Source organism: Vidua macroura, chromosome 7, assembly GCF_024509145.1.
Source record: "Vidua macroura isolate BioBank_ID:100142 chromosome 7, ASM2450914v1, whole genome shotgun sequence".
Classification (NCBI taxonomy): Eukaryota; Metazoa; Chordata; class Aves; order Passeriformes; family Viduidae; genus Vidua; species Vidua macroura.
The window spans coordinates 30,108,900-30,131,240 of NC_071577.1; the positions used below are offsets into that span (position 1 = coordinate 30,108,900).

General features: G+C 41.6%; 1 protein-coding gene across 1 annotated transcript in view; it reads left to right on the forward strand.

Moving 5' to 3' along the window:
* PDIA5 (protein disulfide isomerase family A member 5) overlaps positions 1-18,207 on the forward strand; it is a 98,731-nt gene extending 80,524 nt beyond the window's left edge. Inside the window, exons 15-17 of the mRNA XM_053983158.1 lie at positions 3,842-3,912; positions 12,733-12,867; positions 15,356-18,207. Of these exons, the coding sequence (XP_053839133.1) occupies positions 3,842-3,912; positions 12,733-12,867; positions 15,356-15,436 (287 nt within the window). The 3' untranslated portion in view covers positions 15,437-18,207. The remainder of the gene's footprint in view (positions 1-3,841; positions 3,913-12,732; positions 12,868-15,355) is intronic.
* The last annotated feature ends 4,134 nt before the right edge of the window (positions 18,208-22,341 follow it).

Sequence of the window (22,341 nt, forward strand, 5' to 3'; positions counted from 1 at the left end):
CTGCTGTTCATCAGCCATTTCTCTTGAATTTTTCCCACAGAAACCATATTTCTCATATACTGGCTCAGTCGAGAACTACTTGGTTTTCAAGGTGAGGAATGTGATGGTGCCTGCTGTGACTGCACCACACCTTCTACCAACTTTTACAACATGAATGGTGGAGAAAAATCTTGTAGAAAATACTGGGTTTGTGTACTTTTAAAAATTTGTAGTACAAGGGCAAAGAAAACCTCAGAACTCCTCAGCTGCAGGTGTTGTGGACCTGTGATTTAAGCAGGCAGCCCTCGTGCCCCAGCAGGTCAGGGGGAGCAGATACCACCATGGACTGTATGGGAGATCCTCCAGAGAGCCAAATTCTGAGCACAGAGCTGAGTTCTTGACTAGAGCTCTATTAAAGCTGTATTGTTTGCTGATCTTGAACAGGGAATGGCCTCAGCACAGGCTACTGTACGTGCCTGAGATGTCAAGTTCTCTTGTTTTTCCTACCAGGTGATGCAACTGTGTTTCTGCAGTAGGAAATGGAGTTATCTTGAGATGTGCAGGAATGATTAGAGGTTTTCAGTGCCAGTACTGGGATCCTGTGGAAAGGCTGGATGTTTCAGGAGCAGGTTTTTTCACATTTCTCAAGTCAGGTACAGGAAATTACTGTTAAGTTCACGTCTGCTCTTAACCCTGTTGAGATCAAATTTGACACTGTTGTAAAAATGAAAAAAGAAAATTGTTAAGCAAAGCCCTGCATCTGCGTTAGAAGGCTCTGCTCCCAGAAGTGCTGCTTTTCAGTGCTGCTCAGTTAAAACTCCACTTCTTGTCCTTGCAGGAAGTCTTACCATAGGATCCAAATTATTAAACTAAAATGAATTTTCCGGCTTGTTTAGTCCATAGTGACTGAGAAGGGGCAGGACCTTTTGGTTCTTGACACTTTACCCACACCTTCATATGCCACCAGTTTAATCTCTTTCCACTGCAGCCCATCTGAAAATTCCTTTGTAAGGAGGCTGCACACTTCCTATGCTCATGTACTGTGCTCAGTACATTTCCTTTCCTTGCACTTTCGAATCTAGAAGATAGTGTTAACACTTAAAATAAACGTGTGATAGTGGGTGTGAAGAGGGAATGGGTAGAACAAGTTTTCCGTCTGTCAAAATGAAGACATCAACCTCTGCTTTTATTTTTTTTGGCATGTGTGCTTTAAATAGAATGACTGGGTTGGGTGACTTCCAAGTGTTTGCTGCATTTGGCAATCCTTCTAAGTTGTAACAGATGAAGTTCTGCTGTTCCATATGATGTGCTCCTTCCCCCTTTTTCAGTGACTCCTTGAAACTCCTTGGGAATTCAGTGTAGCATTCACATCTGTTCCGTGGATGGATGTCCAAGGCTAACAAAATGCCTACTGGACTTGGAGGCAGCTCTGCCAAAAGCCATATGGTTGTGTTTTAGTTTTGTGAGCACAGTGCAGTAAAGAAAGGAGGTTGGGCCAAGGGAGAAGTGAAGGGAGGAGGGATGGAGCTTCAGATGGGAAAATGAAGGTAAATTCTCTTGATTTGGTATCGGATTTGGTATTTTTGTGTAGAAAAATATGCTTGTTATTTGTGTTCTCATTTTCTTGCGAAATGTGGCTCATGAAGAGCTCTTACCTGCTACTTCTCTAGGGCTTTGAGAGGCCTTACTGTCCAGAAATATCTTTTATTGAGGGTTTACAAGATGTTCTTTGGTGAAACCTAAATTTCAAGCTCAAGATCATAAGCAAAAAAGGAAACCTGAAAGGTTTAAGTTTTTAAGAGCATTTATGTTTTAGTGTAACAGTTGGAAGTGCTTTCCAGAAAAACTGCAACATGTAGTTAAGAACAAGTGTTCCTGTTTTAGAGGTGCCTGATTTTTATCCATTTTTTGTTTCTGAAATTCTTTTTAGATGTCGTCACCAGTTCTGATTTATTTGTGTAGAGCAGTGTTAACAAGTCAACCGAGGCAATCCCCCCACAGTACAGGAAATTATCCAAGATTTGTTAAGAGGCAGGCTTGACCTGCAGGCTCTTCAGTATCAGGCAGACAGGCCAGACAAGTGCTAAGAGAGAAAATGGGTCACCAAAGTGGGCTGATGGACCTTGGAGCAGCCTGAAACCCTAGCCGACTCCTCCTCCTCCTCCTCTTTCTTCTCTTCTTCCTCCTTCTCCTTTTCTTTCATGACCATTTTCTTCCAGGCAAATGCTGAACAACTCAACAAGGTTAATAGCTTGCAAGCTGTAGAACACTGCACTATCTCCCACTGAAACACAGCTGCCATCATGCTGCATAAAGAGTTTGAAGATGGATTTACAGAAGTGCCTCAGTTTCCCAGGAAACATCCCCTTGACTTTCTGGTATTCTTAGCTACTGCACAGACTCTCAGTGTATTTACACAGGTGTGTCACTGCAGTGCTTTCAGAATCCTATTCCGAAAAAAGAAATGCTCTAAAATTCAAAGCAGCGCATGTAAGCCATGAAATGATATTTTGGTGAAGCTGGAAGGGGTGCTCAGTCTTTCCTTTGTGAAAAGGGGTGTGCAGTGTTTATGCACAGATACTATTTTTCTTGTCAGCTGAAAGAGTGAGTGTAGCTTAGGAGGGTGGCTGCAAGTCTCCTAAGAGGGTGTTTGTTCAGTCCTGATTTTAAAGTAACACAGACACTTGTTCATCATGTAAAATGCTGGTAAACAATAGTAGCATAAGCTGTAATTGGTGTTTGTGAGCAACTAATTTGTGATTTTTCTGTTCCTACCCAGAAATAATAGCAAGATGAACTCCTTTGCCAGCATTACACAGGTTTGACTGAAGTGTGTTCATTCCTTTTCCAATGTACATCTAAGCAAAAAATAGTGTCTTGAGTCTTTGCTTGGAATCAGCCTCTGTGCTGCGTTTGTAAAAAAGTAATTTATTACACATATGCATTTCAAAGCCTTACTTAGTATAGTAATGATGTTTTGAGAGGAGTTTAGATTATTCATAGACAATAATTTGTAGACATTGCTTCTGAACTAAGAGCAGTCATATCTGAACCTTGAATCAAAAGAACAGTTCTAATTTCCCTTCTGTGACTTCTGAAATGTTTGAGTCAAATCAGTGTAAGCAAGGGATTAGCTGGCCTTTTGTTCAGTGCTGCAGTGGTACAAAGAAATATCAGCCCATCTCCCATACAAAGCTCTGAGGTTCCCATGTGCAGTGTCTGTAAAACTCTTCAGGGATTGCCCAGTTGTGGAGAACAGCAGGAAGATCTCCAGGGAGGCCAGCAGCAGTCATCCTAACCTGGGACTGGACATCTGCCCTCCATCCATGAAAGATGTCTGACCTTCCTCTCCCTTACGTTCCCAATGGCTTGGCTTTAACACAGGCCATTTCCAAATACTTATAAATGCTCCCAGCAATTTCCTTTCCAACTTCCAGCCTCCTTCTGTTCCCAGCTGTGCTATCTTTATTCCCATGCTCAAATGTATCTTGTATCTGTGGCAACAGCAGTAATAACCTACCTGGCAATACCAGAAGGTACAGAGCAGGGCAATGGTCTGTCTGTGGCTGGTGCTCTGGAAGTGCCCTAGGGGACTGGTGATGGAGAAAAGTCCCCTGCACACTGGCCCCTATTATGGGATGTCACATAACTGTAAATGTACATGTAAACTCCTTGAAGTCTCAGGGATCTTCAACATGTGCTTACTTTCATGTAGCTGACACATGTTTTGTCCTGCTCATTCCAGAACTGGAGAGCTCCTGCTCAGAATGATTTTTGATTCAGATTTTCCACTGACTCACCATGTCTCTTGAGTTTCCTACAACTAAAGTTTATGATGTCTTTTTCTTCCTGTGTCAAACAGGGTGTCCTCACTGTAAAAATGCCATTCCACATTTCACAACTGCTGCTGAAGTCTTTAAAGAAGATCGCAAGGTAACTTGCTCTTAATTTTTTCTGTGATATTTAAGAATGTTTTCCATAATTGTAAATGTATCTGCATCATAGGGGTTTTATCTTTTATGGTCAAATTGAGTTGTTCTGTTTTCCCTAATTTGCTGTCTTTTATGTTTAAGTCTTTACATAAGAGTTACTTTGTATGAAACACAATTCTTTCTCATTGAGGGATTAAATAAAGATAATTCATATAATCTCCATTCCCCTTCAACTTTTATCAGCTCTTGGGGTGCATGTAGAGAAACCACAAGTTGTGTGATAGTCGTGAGGACCTCAGTCATATAACTAACTAATCCTTGCTTGCATAGCACAAAATACAATATATTTCTGTAAATTGGCTGGCTTGAGCCCAGGATGCTCTTCTAGGACCCTGATGCTTCAGCCTTGAAAATGCATCCAATGGCTGAATCACACTGGGTAATTTCCTTGCATCAGCGGAACCACTTTTGCACTGAGCACATGGAGATCTAGGATTAAAAAAACCCAGAAAACACTTGAGCCCCTGGATTTAACCAGATAACTAGCTAGGAACCTGTTTGATATATTTCAGTGGTTCACTGAATATGGTTCACGGTTTGATATCTTTCAGTGAACCGTATTTCATTCTGATCTCTGAATTTGTTCCACCTGCACAATTGCTTTGTGTTTAGGTGTGGCAAGAAAAATAGTTGGTAATTTAATACGGAAATTGCTCTCTACACCTTCCTCAGGAGGGGAAACAGAGGGAGATGCTGAGCTCTTCTCCCTGGAATCCAGTGACAGGACATTTGGGAATAATTCAAAGCTGTGCCAGGGGAGGTTCTGACTGTATGGCAGGAGACACTTCTTCAACAAGAGGGTGATCAGTTCCTGGAACAAGCTTCCTTAGAGAGGTGATTAATGCCCCAAGCTTGTCAGTGTTTAAGGGACATTTGGACAACATCTTAACAACAGGCTTCAACTTCTGGTCAGCTCTGAACTGGTCAGGCAGCTGGAATAGAGAATCCTTGTAGGTCCCATCCAGCTGAAATAGTTTATCCTATTCTATGTTCTAAATGAAGAGGTGATTTTGTAACAGTTGTGACCCATAACAGAAGAATTTTTGCAATTTTTCTCTTTTCCTTTCATCTGTTCTGTAACTCAGAGAATGCATCAGATTGACAAGAAACAAATCATTCTTGTATCACTGACTGCATAAATTAGGAGTCCATCACTTCTGCCCTCTGGCACACAGAAGATTCATAGGCATGCAGCTTTTAGTTCTCATACTGCTGTAAATTAGTTTGCTCAGATGCCTTTTGGTTACTTCTTTGTTTCCAAGATCTCTGAGAAAGTATCCTTGTTTTCCCACTTTTCTGGTAGTTCCAAATGAAGCCTCTTTCCGAAACTCATTAAAATTTCAGTCAGAGGAGGTGAAACAAATGTTCCAAACAATGTGAAACTTGCTTATTAGAGCCCTGAGGATGTATTAACAAGCAATCTGAATCATGCCACAGTTAGTTGGACAGGGTGATGGTGGGAAATGCAGGCCTGGGAAGCTTTTCCTTCAGACTGCAGGTTATGAAAGGACTCCAAGAGCAGAGCAGTGATTGACGGTACAACTCTTGACTTCAGTTTATGGCTGAAGTGGGGAAATATAAAATGTAATGAGTTGGAACAGGAGAGCCAGTAGGGAATATTAAGGCTGGTACAGTTTTAAAGAGGTGTGTGCAGTTAGGGAGAATGGTGTTATTCCACCCCAATGACTTAGGAAAGTGCCAGGGATTGATTATTTTGGGAGCCTCTATTTAATTGTGTACAGCTATAACCTGCCAAGGTGCTTCCTGCTGCCAGTTTGTGCCATTGTGGAAAAGAAACCTGTTTTAGACTTTAGAAGAGCACACTGCTGTTCCCACAAGCATCACAGGTCATATTCCCATGTTTCAAATTGGACTGAGCCTTCAAACTAATTTGTAGTTCTGTAGGGTTTCAAACTTCGGTAAAATCACTGCTTAAGAGAAAGGAAATATTTTTTCTTTCAAAAACAGGGCAAGATAACTAATTTTTATTTTAAGTAGTAGATACTTTTCACTACTTCATTTCTATAGTAGTGTCCTTTTTTTTTTCCCCTGGAGAAAGGTTTTTCACTTAACAGAGTATTTTTGCATTTAAACTGTATCTTCTTTCTTAAAATAAGGGTCTTTTAATTAAACATTTAATCCTGCAGAAGCCAAAGAACAATCAAAAACATTCCAGCCTTGAATTGGTTATAGATGGTATCTTAAAAGGTGTCCTTTGGGAGACTTTGAGTCTTTACATTGGAATTTTGAAGATGAGCAGAGCTTGAAGCTGTTAAATACGTGTCTCAGTTTTGGCACCAAAGCCCCCCTCCCCCGGGGCTGTGTGTAATGCTCTGTACTTTTTCATCATCTGCACTGCTGGAGTTGGAGTTTAAAAATGCACTGCTTGGAACATTGGCCCCAAATGTCAGCTCTCATTGGCCACATCACTGCTGGTGGTTTTAGCCAGAATCCCCAGCCTGCTCGCTGGCCTGGGGCAACCCTGTGGCTGCTGCAAACACAGCTCGGGCTGAGACCCACAAACCAGAGCCTCCAGTCTTTCCATCTTCCTGGAGAAATTCAGTGCCAGTAGGACCAGATCAGTGGAGAGGCTGCTCCAGTGGCAGTAAGCATATTGTTTCAGTTATTTAAAAGGAAAAAAAGGTGGGGAAAAAAAGCCATCTGGAGCATTCTTAGCTTGGGGCACTGTGGCCTTAGCATACAGCTGCCAGGGGAAAGCCTATGGCCAGTGCCCCACAGCTCAAGTTCTGGCAGTGACCAGTGAACATCAGAAAATTCAAGTGTGAAGGTTGTCACTTAGCTGAACAGACTGAAGAGCAGGAAGGCATGTTCAGTAACTGCTTCACAATCTCTCTTGAAAACTAAATCTTTAAAAAATCTGCATTCTGCCTTTTGGCTGAGCCCAAAGCTCAGCTTGAAAGAACTGATTTGTGGTGTTCCACTTTGGATTTGCTGAAGGAAAGCTCTTGACTCTTCAAGGCCTCTAAGTAACAAATCTCTGGCAGTCCTGCAAAGGGGCTGCTCTTTGACCAATCTTCCCATTTTCACAGGAGACTGTTCCTGTACAAATGCATTGACCCAAATCAAAGCACCACAGCTGGGTTCTAGTGAATTCCCACGGAAACAGCTGTGGCAGCAATTGCTGGAAAAGGTGCAGCAACTGGGATGAGCTGGGGTGTTAGTGGGTCAGTCAGCAGTGAAACTGGTAGGTCCCCAATGTGTATTCTGAATCACAGTTTAAAATTATTATACCAACCAAATGACTGTACAGAGTTATCCAAATGAGATAATATTTTCGTTTGGCAAGGAATTTGATCCCTGTTTGCTTAAAAAGCATGTGCTGAATTTCTTTTTAATTAGACTCATTAAATATGGTGATGTTAGCACTGTACATCACATTGTACTAATGGATGTCCCCTTTGCAAATAGGCCTGCTTTGAGAACAGCTGATAACTGCACCCCCTGTAATGATGCCATGCCACATCAGGGCAACCAGTAATGAATCTGTCATTTGCAAAGCCTTTCACTTCAAGAACAGTAGCTGAATTGCAGCAAGCTTTAGCAGACCAGTCCCTAACTGCTCTTAGGATCCAGAACAGGTGATACAAATAGAAACCTATGGAGTAATCATAGGGAAGAATGCACATCTGTCTTATTTATCGGTGCTTTTAAGACATTTGGCAACAACAGACTTTTTTACTAGTAATCAGGTAATTGTCATCTGGAATTGATTCTACTTTTAAAATGTTGTTTGGAAGCATTTATTTCCATGCTGCAACTTTGTTTTTACTTTTTTTAAGCTTATCAAATATCATTCCTCTCTCAAATCAATATTCAGTTAGCTATTCACTGCCATTTTCATAACAAAAGTCAATATTAGCTCTAGCAGAGATTTATTTTCTTGAATCAATAAACCAGTGTGTGGCAGTACATATTTTAACAGGAGAGCAGCTAGGATTGCAGGGGGTTATTTTTACTAAATCATCATGTGGTGACTGGGAGGCAAACTGTTAAAAAGAAAGCTTTAAGAACAGAAAGGAGGAGTTACCTGGAAGGTCACGCATCTTTTTGAACCGTTGAATGTAATTGTGTTTCTTACCTGTAAGATCCCTCTAGAGCAAAAAGTTGTTTCATAATTCTGTTGGAAGGGATCTGTGATTTCTAATGTATGATTATACTGCCAGTACTTCTTTTTCCTTCTGACACTTAGTAACAAAATAAGGCATCACCCTTCTGTTACAGTTGGGGCACCTGGAGATCAGTGGTCGTATTTTTGGCATAGCTCCACTTCTACTGAAACACCTAAATGAAAAGTTCTGGGTTTTGCAACAGCTCAGCTTTTGTGATCAGTCCTCTTCATCTGAAAAATATGCCATGCTCTATTTCCTCAGAGCTCTCCAGAGCTGCTCATACACTGCTCACAGTCTATTGCCATGCTGAGTTAAGTTTGCAACTCTGTAGTTAAGCTCCCAGTTTTTTGGTAGAACCATGAAATATTGTGGGATTTCTTTTTCAAGTGAAGGTATTTTCCAGTCCCAGATGTTTCCAGACTCATATTAATCTATCCTGACTATGAAGAAATGCATACTTATTTGGTGGGTTATTGCTGTTGCTGTTGTTATCATTATTGTGCATTACTGTACATACTCACCTGATACTGTTAATTATTATAAAGTGCATACCAGTTGTGAGGAACTACTTGTAAAATTAAGAAAGTTGGATGTGCTCCAAGAAACTTCCTTTGGGGTCCACAGTCTCTGATTAATTATCTTTTCATTTGATAACATTTCTATTCCTGCTACAGCTACTGAAGAGGCTGGTGATAGACCTGAACAGCACTGGCTCTGGAGAAAGGACTTGTATATAATGATGTATTGTCAATATCTAAGGCAGCAGAGCTTTGGGTTATAGAGAATCCATAATCCCATGGAGTTTTGTGCATGTTGCAGATATAGCACTTAGAGCTTTTTCTCCCTGAAATGTTTTTTCAGTAGATTTCCCCCTCTGGTTAGAGGAAAGTCCAAGAAATTAAATTTTAGCCCTAACAATCAAAATCTCCCTAAAATCAATCTTGCCTTCTGAAAGCTGTTTCACTTGATTTTTCCATAATGGACATACACACACATAAATGTTAGACCAGTGTTAGCAGAGTTTCTTTCTCTCACATGTTTTTAGAGGGTTTTTCCCTCTTGATGAGAGGGATTTTGTGAGACATGATGCCAAGTGTCTTGGCTCTTGGACACCTGCTACAGATGTCTTATGCTTAATATGTCTGCAGTTTCTGGTTGAACAAATTTAGTGAGTTTGCAGGTCAGTGCAGGTAGATCTTGCTAACCTGTGCTCTCCAGTGCACTTCTGTGTAACTTGTTGCTGGTAGTTCAGTATGAGGATCAGTTCTGAGGGGAATATTCTCCAGAAGTCTTTAACCCCATCTTGAGAGAGCTTTTTTGGGTTGTTATTTTTCCTGACTCCATTTCTTTCTTTAGTGAAGCAGAAAAGCTGACTGTTGCTAAGAGGGTTGAGAATGAGGGGAAGCTTTCCCTACAGTGTATCACTGCTCACTTGAGCCAGGATTCTGTATCTTTTTACATGCAGCCTTTCAGTAGAGCCATGCAGGCATTCGTTCTGGTAGGACACACCTTTATCAGCAATGGAGCTATTATTCGCAGTCCATGAAAACACAAACAGAAAGAAGCAAAGGGCATCAGTGCTATTTGCTGAAATTCTGGTGTGTCTCAGAGTTCAGCTGTCTGGAGTTGATGGAATAGAGATGAGAATTGGTCCTCAGTCCAGAAGTGTGTTTTGCTACAAGTGTTTTCCAGCATCACTTTTCTCCTCTCTCAGTGCACTATATTTGATCTTCCGCTGTGAGACAGGCAAGACAATTAGAACTGTGATGCTATGATAATGAGTGCACAGAGATGGTAGCAACCTCTATATTTAGGCTGCCTTAACATTTCCACTCTAAAGTAATCACTCAAGCTCTCCTAAGTACTCTTACTCAGCCACTGTTGGCAGCAGGCATTGAATGCAGCCTCAGATACAGTCTTGAGAATTAGATGTTCATCTATGAAATTTTGCTCACGTCTGTATGAGTTACAAGGCTTTTGAAAATTGTCATTCCTCTTCTCTCCCTGGCTGTAAAAATAACCAAATGTGTGTGTTCTGAAGCTGGGCTCAAAATGGTGGTTGCAGTGGTGGGGCTGTGTGGGAGCTAGCATTAGGAGCATTGGAGAGGGAACAGACCATGGACACATCCCCCAGCTGCTATTCCAGATGTGCCATTAGACCTGTTGGATTAGACACAGCACTGGGCTCACGTGGCTGCTGTGAGCAGCCTGGGATCTTTGTGTGCACAACTAAAGCACAGATGGGCCAGCTTAGGTCTCCATGTGCTGTAGAGGAGAGCTGTGTCTCAAGGGTGCTACTGAGCGTTTTGTCAGAAGCCACCTCTTTAATGTCCATCAGTCACCTGTTCTGAAGCAACAGGTGAAGATGTTCTGAACGAGGTTACCAGTGGCTTATAGCATTGCATTCCTGCACTGCACCCTCTCCTCACTGGGGGCTGTTCTCACAAAAGCCTTTTGTAAATTAAATTGGACACTTTGCTCCAGCCAGTACCAGTTTTGATATTTCCAGAGGTACAGATAAAGAGAGTTTCTTTTCCTTCTTCCCTCTTCCTTCCAGTGTACTAAAAACTAATTTTCTTAATCTCCAAGACACTGAGAACAGATGGGTCCTCAGTCACAACAGTTTCATGTCTCAAACCAGCTACTAAGATCTGGATGAGCACATGCATACTTTCCCCTTTTTCTGGCTGTAATCTCTCCCTGTGTGATATTTAGAGCAGTGAGGAAAAAGATTATTTTATTTATTCTTCTAGTTTTTAGGAAATCAGGACTTCTAGTATTCTTTCTATTTCATGCTGTGTCATGAAATAAAAGTTTTTCTCCATTCTAAGCTTTTCTTTACACAGAAGTAGCCAACAGAGCTCTAAATTTTGGCTGGCTGGTTAGGTCAGGGAGGCAGAAATACTTAGATGAAACTCTTTTACAGTTTGTTATACCTACTCTTTCATTTAAATTGTCCCTTAATGTGTCTTTCTGTAATGAGTCTTCGTGTTTTACAAAAACAACAAAAAAAATAGGATCATACATGTTTTTAACAGCTTTCAAGAGTCCTGGTTCTGTTATAGCCTTATTAATGTTTAAAATCACAAACCAGGTATTTTAGGTAAGAACACTGTTCACTTTATCTAGTACTTTCCACTTGAAGACAGACTAAGCGAGATCATACTGAGTATTGTCTTGTCAGGCTTTCAAAGCCAAAACAAAACAAGCAAATTAACTGAAGTTGGCTTTGCCAATCACTTTAATTACTACTAGGATAATGAGATCAGGTTTTCCCATTTTGACAGTGTCACCATGAAACAGGAGGGCTTTGTGGAATAGTAAGTGATCTTTTAATTTTGGAAGAACAGTTCAACTGCAACCCTAAAGTCATGCAGGCAAAAGGTCTTTTTGATCAGCTGTTTGAAGGAGGCTTGTGGAACGGAAATTTCAAATTAGGATGTGTCTGCTATGAAATTAGCACTTGATAAATTGTAACCCACAAAAAGGCTGCAAAAAGTCATTCCTCTAATTTGTTTGGTTTCTTTACGCAGGTTGTACTTTAAGGTGCTTGCCCTTCAGCAGGGCCTGGCTCAGGCTGTGAAGGCAGAGCTTATGTGAACAGCCTGCATTCAGAGCCCAAACTGCTGCTCACAGGAACAGTCAGGGTGAAATCACAGTACAGGGCTCAGTTGCTTTAAGTAGAAGCCTATGAATTACATTTTGTTTCAGCATCAGAACTGTTAAGGGCAGCCCCTCCTCAATACTTCATAGAGTCAGGACTTGAATGTTCGGAGCTGCTGCTCTGGGGCTGAGGCTGTGTTTCCTCACCCTGCTGTGTGGAAGCAGGCAGGGACTGAGGGTGTTGCTCCACTGTCAATAGGCTGAAAGTGTGGCAGGCTCTTTCCTGCTCAGGGTTTGTCTGTGTGACAGTAACATCTAGAGGTTTAAAAAGGAATTAAAGCCCACTTTGCTAATGGCTGCATATAATGTACAGTCCTGGAAGAAGACAGGAAAGGAAATAGAAACCCAGGCTGAGATTGTAAGCAAGCAACCTTTTTCTCTATGTGCAGTGCTTGGTAGATGATGCTCTGGCTTCTCACCCATCCCCTTGGAAGAACTGCATGGAGTTTAGAAAAGCTATTTGGAGTAGAAGTCATTAATCTGTGAATAGGCTGCATAAGTGACCAGCCATGTTTGGTAACTTTTCCTAGCATTAGCAATGCCACAGGAATGAGGTTGGATTAGGTGGGTTGTTACCATCACCAAAGCCACTGTCACTGTTCATCACTTAAAACCAAAGTGGAAGAAAAATATTGCAGCATGACAGAGCTGTGACCACTGTGCCTGGATTTGGTTTTATTAACCCATCCTCTGGATTTCCTGTTTGGAGTCTAACGCAGAGCTCAGTGGGAAGGCTGCGAAGGTGATTTTCTGCTCTGTGAATTGAACGTGCCATGCAGCTGCACAGGCCAGGTGATGACCATGCATCCTCTGCTCTCCCTCCACAGCTAAGCCCTTACAGAAGCCATTGCATGTTTGGCAGAAGACTTGGTCTCTCTCAGTGCTAAGACTAAGCTGCAGCAGCATCACCATGAAATGGGTTCTTGCTTTGTTCTCTCCTGCCTCAGTGTGATCTCTTGTGTTTTCAGATCGCCTATGCTGCAGTGGATTGTGCCAAAGGACAGAATCATGACCTGTGTAAACAGGAGGGGGTCGATGGTTACCCCACCTTCAACTATTACAACTACGGGAAATTCGTGGAAAAATATACTGGAGATCGAGGGGTAAGTGAAAGCAAGAGTCATCACCTGGTACAGGGAGCAAAGTCTCCTCTGCCTGTCCTGCCTTGCAAATGAAAACTGCAGAGTGAATTTTTACCATGCCTCTGTTGCTGTCTTACATGGATGAATCATAGTGTACCACACCCCTGTACATCTCTGCATTAGGAACACTCTTGGTCTATTTTTAGGAACATGAGAAGAGGAAAAAGGATTAGATTTGGTAATATTCTTTGTATATTTTATTCTTTAAGCTGAAGTCTGTGAGTGAATTTGGACTGAGTGAAAGGGAAGGGTTTATTGCATGTGCTGCTGGCAGAAATGCCAGAAAATACAGGGCTTAACTCCTGTCAGTTCTGGATCGCATGGACACTGCAAACATGTTACAGATCCACCACGCTGCCAAATGGTGACAGACCATTGGTTTTATAGCCAGGACAAAGCTGTCCTTTGGAGACTAGAGGAAAGTAAATATCTCATTTGTATCTCATTTGCCCTGAATCAGATTCACTCCTGGCACTCAGGATAGGAAGACAAATTGTGCCATCTACCCCTGGGCTGAAGTTTCATTCTTTTGTCCTGCTGTGGCCAGCTAATTATATGCTATGAGTGCAAGAAATGGGGGCAGAAATGGCATAATGCCTTTAGTGGTTGTAAAGAGCCTGAAAATAAGGAAGCAATTCAATTATTTGTGGGCCGCCTTTGTCATAACCTCCTAGAGGGAGGTTACTCCTCAGCAGCCATTGATTGCTTGGGGTCTGCAAGAAAAACCTGGGGTCTTTGAGCCATGCAGTGGTTTTGAAAAAAGATTCTTGCCTGAAAGTTATTGCTGCTGTTAGGGCTCAGAAAATTATATAGAAGCATGAATTAAAACTCCAGGTTCCTAGGTTCTCTGTTAGTCAGGATCTTAGGGAAGTCTTCAGGGAGCTTTGCCTCCCAGTTTTCTTCAGTATACTTGGACTCCAGTAATTACCATTTTATGGTGCTGATCCAGCCGTTGTTATGGATACTGTGTTTACTTCCAATTCTGGATCTTTTCTTAAAAGTAAAGGTAGGTGCAGTAGCCAACAATTGAAGTAGGATTTCAGCCGCAGTTTTTGCATTTCTAACCCATTCTTAGAGAAACAATATATGAAAGGAAGGATCTGTGGTGGCTCATAAAAAGAATTTATATCCAATATAGGAGTGCTCTGAGGCCACAGAAGTTAAGAGATATTTATCCATATGCTGGAAAGTGGACTAACAAATCCCCTAACAAATATGCAGCCAACCCTTTCCTGGGTAAAAATTACCCAACAGGAACAACCCAGTCTCTATGCTGATGGCTGCTCTGTTCCCTTTCCACCTCTCTGGGGACCCTATGGTCTTCTGCTTGTGCAGTGTTGAATTGGGGTTTGTTATCTCTTATCATGGTAATGCTGGAGGCAGTGCTTAGCACAGTGCCTGTCATGGGGGCTGCTGATTGTCAGATGTCTCCAGGTGACAAACAGCTGAAGCTTGTCACGTCATTTATTTTCAGTGGAAGAATAGTGAATAGTTTTAGAAAAGCTTTTTGTTGTTCAGCCTTCTAAAAATTTACCAGCCCTGTGGTTTGGTTCAGGTTTATTTTGTTTTGTTGTTCCACAACATTCTTTTAAGTCTTTAACTTCTGTTAGTTGCTCTCTACCTTTGGTATTTTCCCTTTTCATCACCAGTTTTGAGTGGTGTGTCCTGTGATTGTTTAAATGCAAAAATGGTCAGATTGAGTGGGGGCAGTGTCACTTGCCCAGAAAACTTCAATGTTGGGGTACCAGTACACAGTGTATTCCAACACCCATCTGAGCCTTCAGAAATGCCTGAGCACTGTGTTCACAGCTTTCCTTGGAAGAGGAAACTGGTGGCATTCAACAGCCTTAAGTCGTAAGTTGTTGAAATACAGAGGTTGGCATCTAGACAACCAGGTTTGAAATTTTTTATAATAATTTTAATGGTGACTTGAAAAAAAAGTGATTTCAATCATTGGAATGTTTGGAGAAGGAGAAAAATTGTGATCAAAACTATTAGAGGATGAGTGGCAAATGTGTGTATAATGAACAAACAATCCAGTAACTGCTTTTAAAAATGACACAAATAGCATACAAAGGCAGCTTGAAAATGTCTTTTGAGTGTTCTCAACAAAAAGGCATCAATAGCACTTCTAGTGACAGGTTTTACCTTGTCCTGTGAGTTTTATGGACTTTTTCTCTGTGTCCCATCTCTTCAAAGTTTGACATGTGGGATGTGCATGGATATTTTCCCCTTGCAGTGGAGCAGCACTGGACCAGAGTATGGCACAATGAGACAATGCAGAAGCAGTAACTGCTCCCTAGTTTCTATTCTGCCCTGGGGTACAGAGAGTAAACAACTGCTCCTTAGTTTATATTCTGCTGGGATACAGAAGCTCAAAGTGTTCTTGATGCATTGTTTTGCTTTGTTGGTAAAAATATGACCCATATTTTTCTTCCTTCAAAACCAGGAGTCTGGATTCACCACTTTCATGCGAACCCTGAGAGAAAGAGATCATGAAAGAGTAGGAAAGAAGAAGGATGAATTGTAGTTTCTGCCTCAAAAGAAGCTTTCCGCTGCACTGTGAATGGTTCCAGGTCTTTTGTTGATGCACCTGAGACTTCACATATTCTCAAGACAGAGACTTTTTTTTATAAACAGCCATGGCCATTTTGTACAATTTTGAAATAAAGTGAAACCACTTGATTTTTAAAAGGAAAATAAATTAGAATGTTGCCATAATGTTTTAAAGAAAACTTAGCATTTTCTCTCATGTTGGGAGACTATGCCCACTGACACTCCTATGCAATATTTTTGTAGTCTGTAGTGTGTCTGTAGGTGATGTTGTTTGTTAGGGTGAAATTTTTGTTCCGTTATTGCAGTACATGTAAAAAACAAAGGGGAGGGGACACGGTTTGTTTTGGGTTTGTTTTGTTATGTTTTGTTAAAATCAGTGCAGGAAAATTGGATTTATAAGACACAGATTTATTCAAATGAAGTTTTTCATTCTTGTGAAATAGTTATGTGTTCTTGACTGAGATTTGGGGGGAACAATTTTAAGGTGCTCAGGGATAAATAAGGTATCTTACTTAATGAAGACATTAACATTGACCAGTCTAGATCTGTTAATTTCATTTCAACCTCTCTGGTCTTTAAATCAGAATTGTTTACATACCTTTATAAAGTATATTGAGTGAACTAAGCCACACATTAAAAATTAGCAGACCATGGGTAAATCAGATTAAACCCTCCTTCTTTGGTATCAATACTGTCAATGTATCTGTAAGTTATGGCAGGAATGACTATCTTACAGGGGTATATGGTTATTCTTATAGGGTACAGAGTTTTCCTTCAAGTTATGATTGGGTCATATCAAATATGTGTTGTAAAGTGTTATGTTCAACTGTTTTGAGAAATGCATAATACTTCTGGTAATGCAGTAATTGTGTGTATTACCTGTTTACATTCCAAAAGTTATCTGCGTTTGTAGGAGGGATTTTTCCTATTTGCTTCTTAAGGAGTTGCACAAACAATCTCTCTCTGACAGTCATCACTGTAAAATCTGTATCAGCAGCAGCTGAAATGTGTTACACTTTTGATGCTTAAGCAAAAAAATTGATCTGGAGGTACTTCTGTCTTTGTAGGAGGGGAGAGGGAGGGGCAGGAAGTTGTGATTCACTTCAAACTAAAAATAAATTTTAAAAAGGACAAGTATTTTTATCATTAATCAGCCTTGTTCAGCTTCTTCCCCACTGGGTGAATGACCACAGTTGGTGGTGGCTTAGGAAGAGCCGGTGCACACGGGATGAGTTCCCACTCCCCGTGGCCTTGGGAGTGCTGGGCAGCACTGCAGGTGTGTGCTGGGTGAGGGTCAAACTCCTCTGCCCTGGCACTCCAGGGGGCAAAAACAGCCTCTCACAGCAGAGAGCTGGGACCTGGGTCTGAAACGTTCCTCTTGCTCCTCAGTCTGCCCGTCTCATTTTCTTCTAGTTGGGATCTGCAGGCTGTGCTGAGGGGCTGCCCAGGAGATGAATGGCATCTTGCCTCCTTCCTGGGTGTTTTTTCCTTCTCTCTCTTGCCCAATTAATGGCACTGTATGTTTGGCACCGTTATGCTGCTGAAGCCATTAGTGAGTTTTGTGGAATACCAGTAGCCTGATTGGCCTTGTATGGTGGCCAGCTTGTTAACCATGACATCAATTGGAATGGCCATGGAGCTGTGCCAAGTATCTTCTCATATTAGGCACCTGATGAGCCTCTTCACCCAAAAAAATCAGCTGCCTGATAGTACATAATATCATAGCAAAAAAGTAGCTTAATTTATAAAGACTCTTACTCTGATTTTTTTTTCCTTTCAATTAGCACAGTTACTTATGTTGTGTATAGCACTTTTGCAGAAGATCATGATAATTCTTTATTTCAAGCTATCTTCACATAAGTAGCAGGCACTCCACCCTGCATTTAGGAAACAATACATATTGATGCCATTTGATCTCAAACAGGAATTCTTCTGCTTTTAGTAAACTATCAAATATGATCAGTCCAGAACTTGCTGCCTCTTTTGATCTCAGAGTCAAAGCACAGGCACTAACGAAATACAGCCTCCAGAAAATGTTGAGCATTTCTGTGCATAGGCTGTGCCTATGTTTGTGCTAATTGGTGAGAAATGTAGACTTTTTCAAGAATAAGAAAGAAAAAAATGATAGCTTGCCAATGGTGACTTCACTAGTCAGGATCACTCTGAATTATAGGCTTTAGTAAATGTTTAGGATAAGACAATTGCACACTGTGCTTCAGACCAGTAATTCCTTACAGCTGGTTACACCACAATAAAATTAGGAATTCTCATTTTTCCCTTCAGTCTTTTGTCAGTTACTTCTTGGACTTGGGCATTCATTTTTTTCTTGGCTAAAGAAAAAATGTGCTGTGCATGTGTTAATGCACAAATATAAAATATTTGAGAATCATTTACCTTCTGTTACAGGGTCATGACTCATCTGGTTTATGGTCTGAATGGTTTTTGAAAAATACAGTTTTGAACAACATAAATTATTGCATCAAATGGCTGACAAAAGCCTTAGTTACTGTGAACTAGAGTGTACCAGGAGCTCAGAGTTTTGCTTTCAAGCCTTTTTAATTAGTAGGCCAGGTCAGGATATCAGCCACATTGTTTTAGTTCAGTTGCCTCTGGTAAAGCAAAAGTTGGTGTTTATATTTGCTAGTAAAGTCAGTTCATGTTTATATTCACATCAGTCACGTTGAAATTGAAATATGTTGTTATTTTTTACAAACTGTGAATGAAAAATATATGTAAGAGCTCTTATTTTCTGTATTTAAATGGTTGGTCATTTCACACATTCAGACTTCCCTGCCTGTTGCAGTAGATGCGTAGCCCATGCGTTCATAATCACACAGGAATTTCTGCCATGGTTAAAAGTGAGTAATCTGGGCTTTCAAGTCATGAATCATTTATCAGCAAGAAACTTAATTGCTGATAACAAATGGTTTGCAGTGAATCAGAGATTCTGCTCTTGCAATTATGGGTTTGGTCTTTCAGTCTTTTTAAGGTGTGATTCAAAGGTCTTGGACATCTGCTACATAGTTAACCCCAAGCAGATTAAATCTTGTCGAGGAAGGGTAAAACATGTACACAACAGAGAGGCTGAGCCAGGATTGTGCATCATTTTGTTCCCCGGTGTTGGCTTAAACCAGATATAAATAGCCCACAGGGCTGTGTTAGTCCTGCTGTCTGGTTGGACCAAGAGATGAAGGGCAGCAGGGCCAAGCATTTTGTACATACTGGAAGCTGGAGAGGAAATGGTTTTCCCATGTAATGAAAGAGCCTGAGATGTTGGATTTGTTTCATCCATCAAAAGGAGGGAAAAGGCGGGAAAAGTTCCCAGGAGAGTGAAGGCTGTGGGATATGGCAAACACAAGTTGGGAGTCCCAAGATGAGCATAAGCTTCTATCCCAGCCCCTGTGACCTCAGAAGATGATTTGGCTCTGTTGTAATCCATCTATCTCTGACCCAGTAACTGTGTCCTCACTTTTTCAAACCAGAGCAACTCCTCCAAGAGAGACTGGAAGAGACTTGCTTTCCAATCTGAGTCAAGAAAAGCAGCCTAAAAAATCTCCATTACCTCTTTCCTCCCCCTGTAAAATTGCATTTTGGATCTGACAGTCACGTTGACCCCCATGCCCCTCCTAAATAGTTGCAGTTGGGTGAAAAAGCCTTGGGAATTTTTCTAAACTCCCACTCAGACCAAATTAAGTCCCCAAATTTTGCTAAAATCCTTCTGATAGGCATCGACAAAGATAGATTGATATTACTGGTGAAAAAAGATTAGAGAGGTAAGGTCTATGTTCTTGCAGCATTTAATTAGGGAGTAAAAAAGCAGATAAAACTCCCATCATGAGTAAGCTCTAAGAGAATGCTTCAGAGAGTCTTGTTTCAGATGGAATTGCTTTATGGCTGATTTTGATTTTAGAGGTGAACTGCTTTTCAAAAGAAAAGTCAAGATTTGGTGACATAGCCTACAGATGTTTTGTCTGTTTGCCTTTTAAAAAATCAAAATCAGAATCACTCTACATATTCCTGATAGTGCTATATTACAAGAAAGAAATGTAGCCTAAATGGATTTCCTAGAACAACACTGAACCCCTGCCAACTGCATTTTGCAAACTATGAAACAAGTTATTTGCTCCAAACGACACTCACTCGGGGGAGTGGGGACTGCTGCCCATGTGCGCCTTGTTTTAATTTAATAGCTTACTTTGGTGTGATTGGGTCTGTAACGGAACACTGAGATTGCAGGAGTAAATTCTGAAAACTGAGAGGTGTGGGGGGGAAATCAGCTCTTATCAGCAGGTGTTGAGCACTGTAGCCAAACGCTGGCATTTCCTTTGCCTTTGGCAGCCCAGCATCCCTGAACGTTCCATGGCTCTGCGGGAACCACAGGAGTGCAGCCCTTTGGCTAATCCGGTTGTGTACATTACTGCTCTGTGCTGGAACTGATTGGAAACCAGAATTTTTCCCATTAGTTTCTTTGACTGGTCATAAGAAGATGCTGTGTTTTCTCTGCACATCCTGCTTTTATTTACAGAGTGAAGAAGGAGGATACCTGGGTGTCTACAGAGGAAATGAAGCCAAATGCCATTTTTTCTGCTGGCAGCCAGGATTCCTGGGGACTGACCATGCTGCTGAAATACTTCCTGCAAAGCACTGTCGACTGGCTTGGCTTTTGCAAGGTTTTGAAAGGTACTGCGTGATGCAATGTTGCAAAAAAATCTCAGTATCCAAGGCGGCAATTTCCAACCTCTGGTTTCTGAGGAGTTAAGCTGAAGTGTAAACTCTGTTCATCAGCCCAGTGTAGCTGGTTTTGAGATAGAAAAAAAGATGGTCTGTTAGCCCAAAATTTAGGAAATCACAGCTGCAATGCAGGCCCATAGGATGTCTGGGTGTTTCCACACAGCTGTTCTGGTCCTTGGTTGGTAAGCTTCCTGCCCCTGGAAGTCATGTCCTCCTGCCCAGAGCACTCACACTGCTGCAGGGAGACAGTGCTCCTTAAGGAACAGTTAGTCTGTGTTTGCTTAGAAAGCATAATAGTGCTAATTATTCTCATTAGCTTTGAGCCACTAATAAATTATCTTTCCTACTGCTCTTCCATCACTCAGTAATGAGAACCATTTAGCCAGATTTTGCAGATACTGCTTGCTCCCTCTCTACAGCATGATTCCCTGCAAGCATTCATCATAGGAAAAGAGCTACGTGAACAAAATCTTTTCAAATTAGTCTCTGGTGCCCCAGTTAAGTGGGTGTCTACATCGCAGGCATGCAGAAGAGCCTTCTTCATTAATATGTGCAATTCTGTGTGAGCTGATTAGCTCTTGCAGCTCATTTGATAGCAAATGTGTAAATCCGTCACACTCTAAATGCCAAATATGTGCACAGCTAAATTATGGAGAAGTAAGAAACTGCAAGAGTTGGGAGTCTTTATTTGGAAAAAGAGGTCCTTATCCCATGCATTAAATTGGAGCTCTGGGTTTATCTAGAGCATTTGTCACTCCTCTGCTTTGTCATTTTACTGCTGGCAAAAGGAATAATTCTTCGTGTCGTGTTGCTGGTCCTTTCAGGATGTGTGGGTGTTTAATTTGGTGCCCAACATTTGTAACAGACATCTGGTATCCAGCCTGAGTTCCCAGAAGACAATAGGCACAGCACAATGCCATCTTCCTTGTGCAGTACTGGAAACCAAACTAATCAGTTACAACTATGTATTATTAATCATGCAGTAACCATCACTTCTCTACTTCTTTTTTGTTTGTAAAAATCTCATTAAGAAAAGGAGGGGATGAAGTTTTTTTTTGACATCCACGTGTTTTAGGCAGGGCAATTCTGCACAGTGTAATTAATATCGTGGTGCATCTGCCAGCACAAGGGAAGCACTAAAGAGTGTCACCTGTCAGCACGGAGGGGTTGGTCTGCTGCTGCAATACAAGTGCAGCCTTGAGAGCTCCTAATTTATGCATGTTTTTTCTCCTCTCCATGCCAAGTAGCTGCAGAGCCAGCCCAGCCTCAGGACCTGGACACACCAGCTCAGGCCAGCCAAGAACCCTCTGTTTTATTTTCTCTCAGCACGAAGAAAAATCACAGTGTGAACCCGGCCCGACCTCCAACATATTTTGGCATTACCTTCTGGGCATACAGGCTGGGGGGAAAAGCTTCCCACTTCCCCAAAGTTCTGGCATGGGAAGCTGTCTTTCTCCAAGCTGAGCATAAACTCTTCAGAGAGCATTTAGTAGGAAAATATGAAGCACAATAATGAATCTCTGATCTGCAGCCACCAGGTTGATGGTAAGGGGATGCTTTTTACTGTACCCCACCCCACAAGCATGGAGCAGGATGAATACATCCAACATTTCCTACTGCATCCCCAAATGTACTGAGACCTCTCCAAGGGTATTAGAGTTTGCTTACCAAGAAGACAGCTCTGTGTTGGTCTCACCTGCAGTGGGTGCACAGTCCTCCCTAGGGGCAATATGGATGAGAGGCTCTTTCTTTTTCCTTTTCACAGAAGGACAAGCATCCTTTAAGGCAGATTTTCCCTGATCCAGTGGGAGGTGAATGGGGCCACAGGAGAGCTGCCACAGAATGCAGAGATGCTGCATAATGCTGCCTGGTTCCATGCAATTCCCTTTGGACTCTGGGGTCCATCATGCCTTCCACCTGCAGTACACCACAAAAGCATTGTCACTGCTCACCTTAAACTTAACTCTCTGCCAAAGCTTTTCTTAGGCAAAAGAGCAGCATAAGAGGAGGGACTACAGAAATCAAAGAAACAGAATTCACCATGGGATAAAGTCATGTCTCTCTGGCAAGGTACTGTAGTATGAGGTGCATTAGGTATATTTTGGATGGATGCATAATCCTAATTGTTGTGTATTGTTTGTGTTGTAG